Source organism: Pelodiscus sinensis, chromosome 7, assembly GCF_049634645.1.
Source record: "Pelodiscus sinensis isolate JC-2024 chromosome 7, ASM4963464v1, whole genome shotgun sequence".
NCBI classification, from domain to species: Eukaryota; Metazoa; Chordata; order Testudines; family Trionychidae; genus Pelodiscus; species Pelodiscus sinensis.
This window is the reverse complement of record NC_134717.1, coordinates 11,941,308-11,955,830: the sequence shown is the minus strand read 5'-3', so window position 1 is coordinate 11,955,830 and position 14,523 is coordinate 11,941,308. Positions and strand designations below refer to the sequence as shown.

Sequence of the window (14,523 nt, the reverse complement as noted above, 5' to 3'; positions counted from 1 at the left end):
TAAGTACAGGCAGTCCCCGACTTATGCGGATCCGACTTATGTCGGATCCGCACTTACGAACTGGGCTTTTCTCGCCGCCCGTGTCCTCCGGGGCAAGAAAAGCTTCTCCCGGTCTCCCTGGTCTGCTGGGGGGGGTCCAGCAGACCAGGGGGACAGGAGCAAAGCCGCCCAGGCGGCGGGGGTCCCGCTGCCTGGGCGGCTTTGCTCCCGGGCAAACGAGCAAAGCTGCCTAGGCGGTGGCTTTGCTCGGGTGTCCCTGGTCTGCTGGGGGGGTCCAGCGGCTTTGCTGGACCCCCCCAGCAGACCAGGGGGACAGGAGCAAAGCCGCACAGGCGGCATCCCGCCGCCTGGGCGGCTTTGCTCGGGGGCAAAGGAGCAAAGCCACATGGGCGGCGGGGTCCCTCCGCCTGTGCGGCTTTGCTCGGGTCTCCCTGGTCTGCTGGGAGGGGAGGGGGCGCAGCTAGTGTCCCCCCCCCCCCCCCCCCAGCAGACCAGGCTTTTGTTGCGGGACGCCTCGGGTAAAGCAGCTGGGGTGCTGCCGGGTTGGTCCTGTGGGAACCTACCGGGCAGTGCCCCAGCTGTTCTGTCCCAGGCTCCAGATTCAGCAGCTGTTGAAACTGATCAGGCTGATTCCAGGAAGCTGGGGGCAGAGCAACTCTGCCTCCGGCTTCCTGTAGTCAGCCCCTGGTCAGTTTCAGTGGCAGCAGCTGAATCTGGAGCCAGTTCCGACTTACATACAAATTCAACTTAAGAACAAACCTATAGTCCCTATCTTGTACGTAACCCGGGGACTGCCTGTATCCTCTGTAAATGTTTCCTCTTTGGCATGTTTTACAATAGGATGTTTTGAAATCTGCTGAACTTGCAGTGTGCTTTTTCAGTATTCATCTACAGTAAAACTCCAGTTGTTCGGCATCCAGTGGTCCGGTACTCCTGATAGTCCAGCACCAACTGGAACCCAGAAGTGCTCTGGCCTGCTGGACAATTGGAGCTGCTCTGCCCCTGGCTTCCCCAAGTCCTATGCTGCTGAAACTGACCAGTGGCGGACTTGGGAAAGCCAGGGGCAGAGCAGCTGGGGTGCTGTTGGGTTGGTCCCACAGCGCCACCCCTCAACTGAGCGGCGCTGCGGGACCATCCCGGTAGCACTCCAACTGCTCTGTCTGCGGCTTCCCCAAGTCCACCGCTGCTGAAACTGACCAGCAGCAGACTTGGGGAAGCCGGGGACAGAGCTTCCCCAAGTCCGCCGCTGGTCAGTTTCAGCAGTGGCAGACTTGGGGAAGCCAGGGTCAGAGCAGCTGGAGTGCTGCCCACCCTGAGCAGTTCCTGACCCCTCATAGCTCCCCTTCCGGTACTCTGGAATATCCAATAATCGAACACCCCCTGGGTCCCAAAGGTGCCCGATTATCGGAAGTTTACTGTACATTTTTCTCTTCTGTTGTATAGACCATCAACTCACTTTTATTAGGTTGTGCAAAAATAATAGTTTATTGGTTTCCATCACTAATATCCTTGCTTTTACTCTGTTTTTATGTCTGATCTTGAATAGTGGCCATGCTCTTATGTGCCTCCATTGAATTAGAAGTGCAAATGACAGTATTCTTAAAAGTTTAAATATCTGATTGCACCACCAACAATGGAGAGTAGCTTAAGGTCCTCTTCAAATACAGGCCTGGTTTATGTTAGTTCTAGTATTGTTTTAGATACTCCATTGGAGCTCATTGTTCTTACTGATGGGGGAATATTGTTAGCAGGCCTTCTCAAATATTAATTCTTTTACCTGCATAAATATTTGTGAAGAAAATAGCAAAAAATTAGATCTGCTAGATGAGTAAGTGTGTCCTAGATTAGTCTTTTGAGACTATTGTGTTGGTAAACATATGGATGTATTTTCCATGACATTCAAAACTAAACAAATTGCAATAATAAACTTGGCAGCCAACCAAGAGACCAGTGCCAATCACATGATGGACAATATGAGAGGGAGAAAAATAGATCAGGCCATATAGAATTGCCTAGCAAAAGCAATTGTTATAAATATGATCTAATTCAGCTAAGATTTTCTTTGCTCTTTTGAAGGAGGCAATTGGTGAGTCCATACTGTGACACTTTGAGGAGTAATCCACTGCAGTTAACTTGTAGACAGGACCAAAGGGCAGTAGCAGTGTGCAATTTACAGAAATTCCCAAAGCGGTTACCTCAAGAGTATCAGGTACAATGCATCTTACTTTATGGATATAGCTCTTCAGTAAAGCAAATCCAGTAAACCAATTATTTTTTTAAGATTTTTTTAAAATTGTGTGGGAGAGGGGAATTGATTTTGGGTGGTCAAGATTTCCAAAGGTTTAGGGTGTAGCATTTGTTCCCTCTGATTTGGTACTGAACTAATATGTGAAGGCAATAAATGTTGCTGAAAGTGCCATGTTTAAAAGAAATGCAACTGACATTTGAAAGCTCATGTAGGTCTCTTTTGAAAGAACAAAGATGTTTAATAACTCTGAACAAATTCCATCTTAAGTCATTACACACTTTTTCATAAATTTCCTTGGAAGGTTTTTCTATATATGGTATTCCTTCAATTCTGTACCTAAACAGCTGCCTGATATGCTGGTCATTGGTAAAGTAGTGTCGTTTCTCTCCTGACAAAGTTATGATTTGGTAGGAAAAGTGATTTATACAATGTGTGCATATATATGTATATGCATGCAGAGTTTAAAGTGTTTTAGGATCTATCTGGCTCAAAGGCATTACTTAAACATAGACTCCTGTTACAAATTTCCAACTTGAGCACTGGTAATGTTTGTAGGTTAAATAAAAGCTAAATGTACACTTGTACTTGCTGCACAAACTATTTCACTGCCTTCTCTTTTTTTTTAATTCAGTACTTTGACAGTCTTAATGGAGTACCGTCAGAAGATTTGCCTTATTATGGTGGCTCAGTAGAAATTGCTGATTATTGTCCCTTCAGTCAAGAATTTAGTTGGCATTTAAGTGGTGAATTTCAGCGCAGCTCAGATTGTAGAATATTGGAAAATCAACCAGGTCAGTTCACAGTGAAGTACATTTTCAAAGTGTGTGGGTTTTTTTTGTTTTTTTTGCTTTATTCACATGGATCATCTTATGGTCTTATCTGAATACCCATACATTTTCAGTTAAGAAGAGCGTTCTTTAGATCACAAGTTTCTTTGAAGTTTTCAATTCACTTTCTATTGTCTGGTTTCAGCGACAGCTTATTTTTTCCTTTTCAACTCCCAATGCTTTGCTTTTAGGTTTTTTTATCATATACAAATGGGTGGAGTAAATTATATTGAACATTTACCATTGGATTCTCTGGCTGCATTCCTGCCTTATTTGATACTCTGAGTTTTATGCTGCCGGCAACTCAGTGGCCTTACTGGCTTGGTAAATTAGCACTACATGTTAGCACTGCATGCTGCTGGGGCCTATTGGGAGCCCAGCAGCAGCTAGGAAGCTTCTGGCCAGACGGGCTGCAGAAGGGCTGGCAGTGACCACGAGGCTGCAGCCGAGAGCCCCAGCGGAGGGAGGGGAAACAGTACCCATGAGTTCTGCCAGACAGGCAGAGCCCACAGCAGGGCTGACGACCAACCCTGGAGATTTGACCTTTCCTACTTCAGCAAGCTCTGGTTTGGGACCACTCAGGTTCTGAGGGTGCTGGACTATGGATGTCCAACCTGTACCTACAGGCTGGCCAGACATACACTTGCTTTTGCAGTCAGGTGGAAGATGAATTCAGATTAATGTTAACAGAAGTTGATTTATTCCAAAGGAGGTTAAGCTGTTTCAGGTAATATAATAATGTTCACAAATTTTGGAAATGGTGTCCTGGCATTTTAGTCTAACATCCTATGAGCAGTCTGAAGAGTTAAGTGTGTTTTGTGTGTGTTTGTCTTTTTAGTTTGTTTGCTGGATTTGTCCTATAAATTAGTTTACTACAGGCAGTCCCCGAGTTACGCGGATCCGACTTATGTCGGATCCACACTTACGAACGGGGCTTTCTATCCCCGGAGCTAGCAGGCAGCGGGACCGCCCAGAGCGCAGCGGTCCCACCACCTTGAACAACGGGGCAAGAAAAGCTGCTCCCGGTGTCCCTGGTCTGCTGGAGACAGTCCCCAGCAGACCAGAGGCACCGGGAGCAAAGCGGCAGCGGAGTCCCACGCCTCTGAGGCTTTGTCAGAGCAAAGCCTCAGAGGCACGGCACCACGCCGCTGCTGCTGCTTTGTTCCGGGTGTCTCTGGTCTGCTGGGGACCATCTCCAGCAGACCAGGGACACCGGGAGCAAAGCCGGGGAGGCGGAGGGGTCCCGCGCCTCTGAGGCTTTGCTGTGGCAAAGCCGGGGAGGCGCGGGACTCCGCCGCTGCTGCGGCTTTGATCCCGGTGTCCCTGGTCTGCTGGAGACGGTCCCCAGCAGACCAGAGGCACCGCGAGCAAAGCGGCAGCGGAGTCTCGCGCCTCTGAGGCTTTGCCAGAGCAAAGCCTCAGAGGCGCGGCACCACGCCGCTGCTGCTGCTTTGCTCCGGGTGTCTCTGGTCTGCTGGGGACCGTCTCCAGCAGACCAGGGACACGGGGAGCAAAGCTGGGGAGGCGGCGGGGTCCCGCGCCTCTGAGGCTTTGCCAGAGCAAAGCCGGGGAGGCACGGGACCCTGCCGCTGCGGCTTTGCTCCCCGTGTCCCTGGTCTGCTGGGGGCGGGGGGGCGCAGCTAGTGCCCCCCTCCCCCCAGCAGACCAGGGAAATGTGGAGCAAAGCCCCGGGCCTGTGGTAGAGCAGGTGGGGCGCTGCTGGGTTGGTCCCGCAGCACCGCTCCTTGGCGCTACTGGACCAACCCGGCAGCACCCCAGCTGCTCTGCCCCAGGAGTCCTAATTCAGCCGCTGCTGATCAGTTTCAGCAGCGGCTGAATCAGGACACCTGGGGCAGAGCAGCTGGGGTGCTGCTGGGTTGGTCCAGTAGCGCCGAGGAGCGGCGGCGTTACTGGACCAACCCAGCAGCACCCCAGCTGCTCTGCCTCAGGCGTCCCCAAGTCAGCCGCTGCTGAAACTGACCAGTGGCTGACTTCAGGAAGCCCCTGCCCGGGGCTTCCTGGAATCAGCCGCTGATCAGTTTCAGCAGCAGCTGACTTGGGGATGCCTGGGATTCTTAAGTTGAATCTGTATGTAAGTCGGAACTGGCGTCCAGATTCAGCCGCTGATGAAACTGATCAGTTTCAGCAGTGGCTGAATCTGGACGCCAGTTCCGACTTACATACAGATTCAACTTAAGAACAAACCTACAGTCCCTATCTTGTACGTAACCCGGGGACTGCCGGTATTTGAATAGAGGCTTACTGATGTTTATTTAACGAAGTTGAGTAAACTCTTCAAAAATGTGTTTCTCTTTCTTTCAGATCCTTTTAAAAACTATGGTGCAGAGAAATATGGACCAAACTCTGTGTGTGTCATTCAGAAATCAGCATTTGTCATGGCACAGTGCAGAAAAAAACTTAGTTACCCTGACTGGGGCAGTGGATGTTATCAGGTAGGGATAATATTTTTAATAAATTAGAAACTGTTGACAAAAATCACAGCTTTTATAAAAACTCAGAGAACTTGAGGTTAAGAACATGGCTAGAGAACAGTTGTGGATGTTATATTTAGTTCTTCTACAGATTTCCGATTAATTACTTGTCCAAGGTTGTGTCTGTGCCTCAATTTCTCCAGCTATAAAATAGGAATATGTGATGTTTTATCTTTTGTTATCTTCTCTATACGTCTAACTTAGTTTATTTGTGAGTCCCATTGAGTTTAGATAGAAGGCACTGCCTTGATGCAAGTTATTTTTTTATCATCATCATCATCTATGCTGTACTACTTAAAAACGGGTTCAAAAATATTCTTTGCACAACTGAAAATCCACTTGTATAAAATGGAGATGATTATAGTAATTCTTAATTCAGTGGTTCAGTTAGTAATTGCATAGAAAAAAATTACCAAATCTTGAAACAAATAACGGATTAAAACAATTAATTGTTCTAAAATTAGAAATATGTTTCCAGTAAATCTGTGGTGTCTCCAAGCCAGTTTGTGAACAAAATATTTACTTTTTTGAAGAATATATAAGCAAGTTTGGATAATAAACAGACTGTTTCTTTATGTTAAGGTTTCTTGTTCTCCCGAAGGGTTAAATGTTTGGGTCAAGGACACAGCATATTTGTGCAGCCGCTCGGGTCAAGTGTTAACTGTCAGCATTCAGATGAATGGTTGGGTACATGCTGGAAATCTAATTTGTCCAGCTTGTTGGGACTTCTGTGATTCTTGTCCACCTGAACAGGATCCTCCAGCTTCTAACATAACAAGAGCACCATCAATTGGTAGGTTTCCTTATGATTTGCGTATGTGAAATAAAGGTAAGTAAAACATCTGAGAACTTCAGAGGATTTTGTTGGTTGTTGCAGAATACTAAGTGCTATAGGATTTCAGCAGTGTAACTGTTCTTAAGTAACTTGAAAAGTTTTTACTTTGATTAGATTGGAATTCAACATATTTTCTATCCCATTTTTGTGGAGAGACTATATTGACTATCAAGTAAATCAAAATGGAGGGGCAATCTTTCCCTTCCCCTCTATGGCAAAATACTAAAAACTTTGAGAGGGAAGAAAGCAGAGCCATAGTGGTGGTACCTTAATACTGTATGGTAATGTTTCCACTAGTGTAGGGGAAGAAATATGGCTTGAGATCAACCACTTGACATTGTATAATCTCTGGTAGCCCTCCCAGAGATGTGTCTGCAGTCTATGAAGCTTCCACGAAACCACAAGACATGTGTGTTTGCAGGGTTATATGACTCTCTTGCAAGCTCTACAGGCCTGGACTCCTCCTAGTAGACCCCAGTGGGATAATGAATTAACACTTTTTTGTAATTTCACTTGTAAACTTGACCTAATGGGACTAAAATAACACAGAACATGTATAACTAGAGCTATGACTGTATGTGTCATTTCTTAATAACTGGTGGTCTTCCTTTACTTACTTGGAGCTTTCATTTTTTAATAATTTGATTTCCTGGCCACTTTTTAAAATGAAAGTTGTTAGCAAAAAATATCACAGCACTTCCCTAATTCATACTAATGGTATATTACTTTCCCATAATTTTGAAAATGTTCTTTAGTTCTTAGATATGGTAGCCATAGTCCAGCTTTGTTAACTACATTGTCTCTCTCAACCTGCCCTCTAGACTCAGCTGAATATGCTATTTTCACCTCTAGTCCTTAAATTTTTGTATTATTCTGTTGCAAACTATTAAAATATCTGTTTTGTTCCATCCTAGAAGTGGTCAGATTTCAGTGGCTATAGAAGAAATTAGAGAGTATAGTTTTGTAAAGTTTTTCTAGGGTGAAAAGAACTATAAAAATTAATAGAAGGTAAATTAACTTGAGTTCTAGTATCTGCTTTAAGTCTTTTTTTTCTTTTCAGCATCTAAGGAAGTAGCTCAAAAGCTTATGCTCAAATATCCTGAATTTGTTAGTCTTCAAAGTGCCACTGGACTTGTTTAGATCTAACACAGTATACCCTGTATTCCTTAGGTATAGAGATTATTCAAGTCTCTGAAACTGCTGGTTATGTTAGTATTACCCACGGTTATGTTAGTATTACCCACCTTCTTATAAATCAGTAGAAAAACATTCAGTGAGAACTTATAAGGGCAGATTCTTTTTGCAGCCCCCTCTTTCAGTTCTGCTGTTGCTTATTTCACCTCAGTTCTGTGCTTTGGTTTTCAATGTTCTGCTTTTTTGGCAATCTAGATCAGAGTTATTCAGAAAAACTCTTGTGAAAGTCTGAGACAGTTAAAATGTTGATTTCTTCCCCTCCCCCCCCCCCACTTTTACACTTCTGGCTCTCCTTTTCATGACTTTTTCATCTATTTTTTGACCATTTTCCTAGTTGCTAATCCTGAAGCAACTGTAGAAGCGACACAGAGCACTTCCTGTCCTAAGGCCTAATCATGTTACTGCTGCAGAGTTCCTAGCCCTGAGAGGCTAATTTGCACTAACAGAAACAGTATTTCAAGTGAAGTTTGTACATATTCATGCTTTTTTTCCCCTGAAATATGTGCTTGTTAAATTGTTCTCTGTTCTGTATCTTAGGTTTGTATTTTGTAAATTGTATTATCTTTTATTTTTTACTTCAGATTTGTGCTCCTGTTCCTCCAGCCTGGTTATAACTCTCTGGCTGTTGATGGCTAATTTGATCCCTTTGCTGGCAGGATTTCTTCTTTGTGTGTGGAGTTAGATGTGGGTAAAAAATGTACTTACTCCAAGACTTCACCATCATGCTGCATCCCTCGAGTCAAGAGCACTACCATAGTGCAATATCTGCAGCAGTCTCACGTGCAATATCTGCAACAGCAGTCTCACGTTGAATGATTGCCTTTTGGTCTATCTCATGGCAATTAGTACTTCTTCTGGTAGCCAAGAAGGTGCTGACTGACAACAGCAGCTAGCTTTTCAGAGGATGCAAAGTTTACTATGTTTTCTCAAGAAGTGCCAGTATTTTCTGAATTCAAGCCTTTACTTTTAACAGTAATAACTGGGGGATCAAATGTGCTAGCTGCATTAGGCAAACTGACATCTCAATCGCTAGTGATATATATGTATGAAATGGTAAGAACCCTTCTTGGACTTTATTTTGCTAAATTCTCTTTGTAAATGGTAGCAGAGTGGTTTTTTTTAGCATCCTCAAACTGGAAATATATCTCAATGTTTCTTTAGTCAAAAGCCATGTAAAAATCAGTTGCCATCACTGTTAGGAGCTTGGGCTGAAATCGGCTTTTACTGAGTCTTGCAATTTCAGCTACAGAGAGACAGACACACACACAAAATGATAAGGCATTGCTGCCAAAACACCATTCTGTACTTTGAACTTATGATGAATTGATGGTGTATTTTCATAAAATTTGTTTGTTTATATTTATTTAAGCTCTAATAGCTGAACAAAACGAACTTCTGTTTTTTCTAAACAAAGAAAAAATGTTAGGAATCCTACTTCAAAGCCCACTTTCATTTAATGTGTGCCAGTTATATGAACATTAATACACTAAATATCTGAATCTTGCCAAGGTATTTTTACAGAAAGGGAACACTGATGTATTTTTGATGGGATGGTCAAAATATTTCACTTCACTACAGTAGTTTTTGTATTTTACCTTCAATGCATGTGTTCAAATTACAGAATTACGGTGAGGTGGATTTTTTTTTTTAAAGAAACTTTGAGTATTTAGACCTAAACAGCAGTGACGTAACAAAAAGTTCTATTCTGCATAAATAATGTGAACGCATAACACTTATACTTTAACTTGACTTTTCTTTGCGGGGGAAAATAGTGGTGGCGGCGGTCTTGACAAAGATAATGTTGACTACTTTAGGCCAAAACAAGACTAACATACTAAGAAAGCTACAGGCTGGGTCTTCTGAGGGACATGCAGCTGCTCTCTAAAATGATACTGAATATGTGAAGATTTAAAACATTGATATGAAAACAGCTATTTTTAAATGGTATATTTTTGAACTGGGGCATATTGTGCTATAAAGAAGCACAAGTTGGTGGTGAACAACATCTACATTTAGATAAATGTGTAGAATGCTGTCTCTACAGGATGGTTGCTCCTGGGAGCATTTACAGGTGCAAACGTGCCTGTATCTGACCATTTTGGACTTACAAATAAGTCTTGCTTGCTCTGTTCATTCTCATAGTTCTGATTCTCAGAAAACGGTTTCCATTACAGATGTAAAGAATCAGGAGTGCCCAGTGTTTCCAGAATATACCAAGACAAGGAGAATAAATATCTTCTAACCTCCTTTTAGCCTGCTATAAGGCAATGGAGTTGTCAGGGATTTGCTCCCTTTTTGCAAGGAAAAAGGGTGAGGATATAGAATAAAAATCCTTTCATCACAGATGAACTTATCCATTAATAAGAGAGAATTTCTATTATTGTTGTATGTGTGTTAAAGAAAAATCTGTGTGTGCCTACTGCATTTTGTTTTACATTATCCTTGTAAAAATAGGGTATTTGTAATGTGGCCAATGTCACTGAACCCCCAGATTGCTACACAGCTGCCCTAAGGAATCACAACTGAGAATTCTTTGCCTTGGGCTAGTTTCAAGTTATGTACACTGCTTTATATTTTATGAGCCCTAAATGTGTGTTTTGAAATCCAATAACAGGGATAACATGCATAAAATTTTGGATTGACACCCTAAAATAACGAATAGACTGGTAATTTTTATATATACACAATGCAACAGAAGCGTGCAATGGTTTATTGAAAATCCATAAAGGTTTTGAGAAGATTTCTTAGGTCCCAGAGGTTGATAGTGTATCTTATCTGTTGTGCAATAATAGAATTTAAGTAGCATCATTCAGCAGTGATGCTTTTTATACTTGAAAAATGTTCTTGGTTATTTTTTCTTAGTAATGAAAAATATTTGCACTGTTGCAACTTTCTGATTATCTTTATAGATGTGTTAAGCATTTTTACCAGTGTTAATTTATTGCACTTGACATTTGATATCTTAGTCTTCTGTCTGTACAAATGTGAAACTTGCTGTCTTTGAATGAATAATCCTATCTTCAGCTGAACAATTATCCCAATTGTTCAGTCTTTCCTCTGAGAATTTAGTAAAACATGCAAAGTAGTTTGAAAAGTCAGTGCTCTATATATGTGCATTGTGTACTATACAGTGACAGTGGCAATTATGCATTGTAGAAAGAGAACTCACTTACCTGTCAGCACACTTCGAGGCAGATTTAACTGCACTCATTGGCGATGTCTACACTCGCGGCTTATTGCGCAAGTATGGCAGTTCTTGCGCAAGAATCCGCAGAGCATCCACATGGCTTGCCCGCTCTTGTGCAAATAAATTTACAGTACGGGGTGGTAAGAGAGGGCTTCTGGCGCAAGAGCTACACTCTTTTTTTTAAACAGGAGTAAGCCCTCTTGCGCAGGAGCTCTTGCACAAGAGGGCAGTGTGGACGCTTAGCCGGGGTTTCTTGCACAAGAAAGCCCTATGGCTAAAATGGCCATTGGAGCTTTCTTGTGCAAGAGAGCATCCACACTGCCATGAATGCTCTTGTGCAAAAGCACAGCTGGCACATGGCAGTGTGGACGTTTTCTTGCACAAGAGTTCTTGCACAAGAAGCCACTAGTGTAGACATAGCAATTGAGTAGTTCCTTTAACCCAGTGAAGTAAAAATATAATAGTCTTAATAATCTGAGATTTCAGTCATGACTTTTGTGAGAACATGCAGCAGTCAAGAATCCAGCTATGAATGGTAGAATTGGAAGTGACTTCCAGATATTTGCAAACAAATTGTTTGAACAAGTTTAAACACTTTATATTAGTAAGCTAATGACAGGTAGCCCTATTGTAGTAGCAATATGATGGCTGGTAACAAAGTCACCTTTAAGGTGAGAGTGAACGGTGGCTGTCAATTCAATGGAAATATCCCTTTTCATCTCAGAAGGAATAATTGAATAAAACTGCCTACCTCAGTTTTCTATACTGTCTTAGATTTAAATATTCAACATTACTGTTAACTTCCACAACTCAAGCTGAACAAGTAAAAACATCTCAGGTTTTTAAGAGCAGAATTAGAGGAGGAAGTATAAGCCATTTCAGAATGCATGCAGAATATACAGTTGAAAATCCTAGTTTAAACAATCATTTAGGCAGCTCTAAGTGTTGTCTACCTAATGAAATTGTCAGTGTTGTTTTTCTAAAATAACCTGCAGGAAGCTACTTTAGTTTCCTAGTTGCGTTTATTCTGTGATGTACTTATTACCGCATCATGTGTATTACCAAGCTAGCTTGCTTTCTGGACTAGCAAATAAGTTACTTGACTTGCTGTAGGTGAATTTTCCTGATTTATATAATAGAATATTTATTTTGTAAAGCATTACATATTTGTTATAGGAAAAAAGTGTCTCACTTCTGAGACTTCACATTTTTTTCCTACTTTTAATCTAAAATGGCAACTGACAGGTCAGGTGACTTAGATTTGAGGAATGCAATAGTGGCATAGTCTCAAATAACACTGGTCTACAATTTTTTTAGAAGTCGTCTGCTTCCGAGATAAAATGTGCTATTTATTATGTATTTTGATGTGCTGAATTCAAATATGACAATTAAAACAACTGATTGGCTACTGTTTCCAAGATATTTAAGTTTTTACATTACATCTATGTATATTGTGTAGATAGTAGAGTTTTAATCATAAATTGTAAACCTAGGTTTTTTTCATGTGTTTATGGTTGCTTTACATGATAATATTTCACCTGTCCTGTTTATGTAACACTTTAAAAATCAGCAAAAGGGTTATATATATAAATTTTTTTTTTATGAAACAAAAGGCAAAAAAACTATTATGTACATAGTTTAGTCCTATTCAGTGTCTACTCGGCGCTTCTTGGCTTGTCTCTTGTATTCATTAAATGGAGCATCTCTTGTCACTGTCCAGCAATAATCTGCAAGCATTGATGGGTTCCATTTGCCCTGATAGCGTTTCTCCACTGTTGCAATGTTGTGGTGAAATCGCTCGCCGTGCTCGTCACTCACTGCTCCGTAGTTCAGTGGAAAAAAATCTAGATGAGAGTGCAAAAAATGTATCTTTAGTGACATGTTGCAACCAAGGCTTTTGTATGCCTTGAGGAGGTTTTCCACCAACAACCTGTAGTTGTCTGCCTTGTTGTTTCCGAGAAAATTTATTGCCACTAACTGGAAGGCTTTCCATGCCGTCTTTTCCTTGCCACACAGTGCATGGTCAAATGCATCATCTCGAAGAAGTTCACAAATCTGAGGACCAACAAAGACATCTTCCTTTATCTTAGCTTCACTTAACCGTGGAAATTTTCCACAGAGGTACTTGAAAGCTGCTTGTGTTTTGTCCATGGCCTTGATAAAGTTCTTCACCAGACCCAGCTTGATGTGTAAGGGTGGTAACAAAATCTTCCTTGATTCAACAAGTGGTGGATGCTGAACACTTTTCTTCCCAGGCTCCTATGACTGTCGGAGTGGCCAATCTATCTTGATGTAGTGGGAATCTCTTGCACGACTATCCCATTTGCAGAGAAAACAGCAGTACTTTGTGTATCTAGTCTGCAGACCAAGCAAGAGAGCAACAACCTTCAAATCGCCACAAAGCTGCCACTGATGTTGGTCATAGTTTATGCACCTCAAAAGTTGTTTCATGTTGTCATAGGTTTCCTTCATATGGACTGCATGACCAACTGGAATTGATGGCAAAACATTGCCATTATGCAGAAAAACATCCATGACTTCTAGGAATAACATGATGCAATTCATATCATGTATGACGCAATAGCAGTTTCAGATTGCATCATTCATTGTTTTGCCTAAAAAGCAAGTACTGTCTAAACCCAGTCATAGATTTATTCATAGATCCAGTCAAAGATGTATTTTAGTCATTTCTGGTTTAAATTGAGATCCCTTCCCTTTATAACTCACTTATCCTCCGCCATTTGCAAGTCAAGGGTCGTATATACTGACCCAATAGCATATCTTGAAAACTAGAGCCAATCAACAATTTTAAGCATCATTTTTGTTCTCCGTGACCCAGAATTAGTAAAGTTTGACTACATTTATTTCAGAAGCATTTTGGCTGTAGAGCAGTGTTACAGGGAGAGGGGATAGGGATAATTCAGACAAATGGTATGCAATGAGCAAAATTCTCCAAACCTTCAGGCAGTTCTATTACTGCAGCGTTCTGTTCTCCTAAATGATGAGTTCCTGGATCTTTGGGAGTCTGGGTTCATTGCAGGAGGATCAAAGGATAATTTTGCTCTAGTGTTTTACTGATTTGGTACAATGTAGTTTATCTTTTTGATGTGCACTAATGAACTGGGAACAAATATCTAATCTCAAATCTTGAATCGGCTGCCCTTACTTAGGAGGGAGAGTGCCTGTTTTCAAATATTTTCTGTCCTGAAATGTTTTCTTACACTAATGTATCTCAGTGCAGCTGGACAGGTGTATGTTCTTTCTTCCCTGAAGTTCCTATTAATGTCAAGTTGGCAAACTGTGGCTGAACATATAAGACCTTGACTCTGCAAAGTGAGATTGATGGGACATTGTGGGTGCAAGGGTCTGTATGCATACATCACTTTGTAGGGTTAGGGTCAATGTGTGTCCATTAAGTGATATGTTTGTGTGGTATAGAGCATTTGGCATCTCTGTACAAATGTCAGCTTTTTGAAATAAAAAGCTTATTCTTAAAACAAAAGAACCATTTGGGATGAGAAAATGAACTGTAACCTTGAGTATGTGTTTCCTGTTTTAATACAGAATGTAAATGTAAGGGTAAATTTTACATTGTTTTTGAGACTGGAATTGAGGATTAAGGGCTAACTTTTGTTTGTGTTGTTCTGAGTGAAAGTTTTTGTTTTAGTGTAAGGTACAGCCATCTTAAAATAATGAAACAAATCATTGTACATCAATAAACACTTGTTTAGAAAATTGAA

General features: G+C 41.7%; 1 protein-coding gene across 1 annotated transcript in view; it reads left to right on the top strand.

The window, feature by feature from the left end:
• Positions 1 to 14,523, top strand: part of LMLN (leishmanolysin like peptidase) — a 28,291-nt gene extending 13,768 nt beyond the window's left edge. Inside the window, exons 13-17 of the mRNA XM_075933185.1 lie at positions 2,077 to 2,209; positions 2,880 to 3,039; positions 5,398 to 5,528; positions 6,150 to 6,360; positions 8,178 to 14,523. Of these exons, the coding sequence (XP_075789300.1) occupies positions 2,077 to 2,209; positions 2,880 to 3,039; positions 5,398 to 5,528; positions 6,150 to 6,360; positions 8,178 to 8,278 (736 nt within the window). The 3' untranslated portion in view covers positions 8,279 to 14,523. The remainder of the gene's footprint in view (positions 1 to 2,076; positions 2,210 to 2,879; positions 3,040 to 5,397; positions 5,529 to 6,149; positions 6,361 to 8,177) is intronic.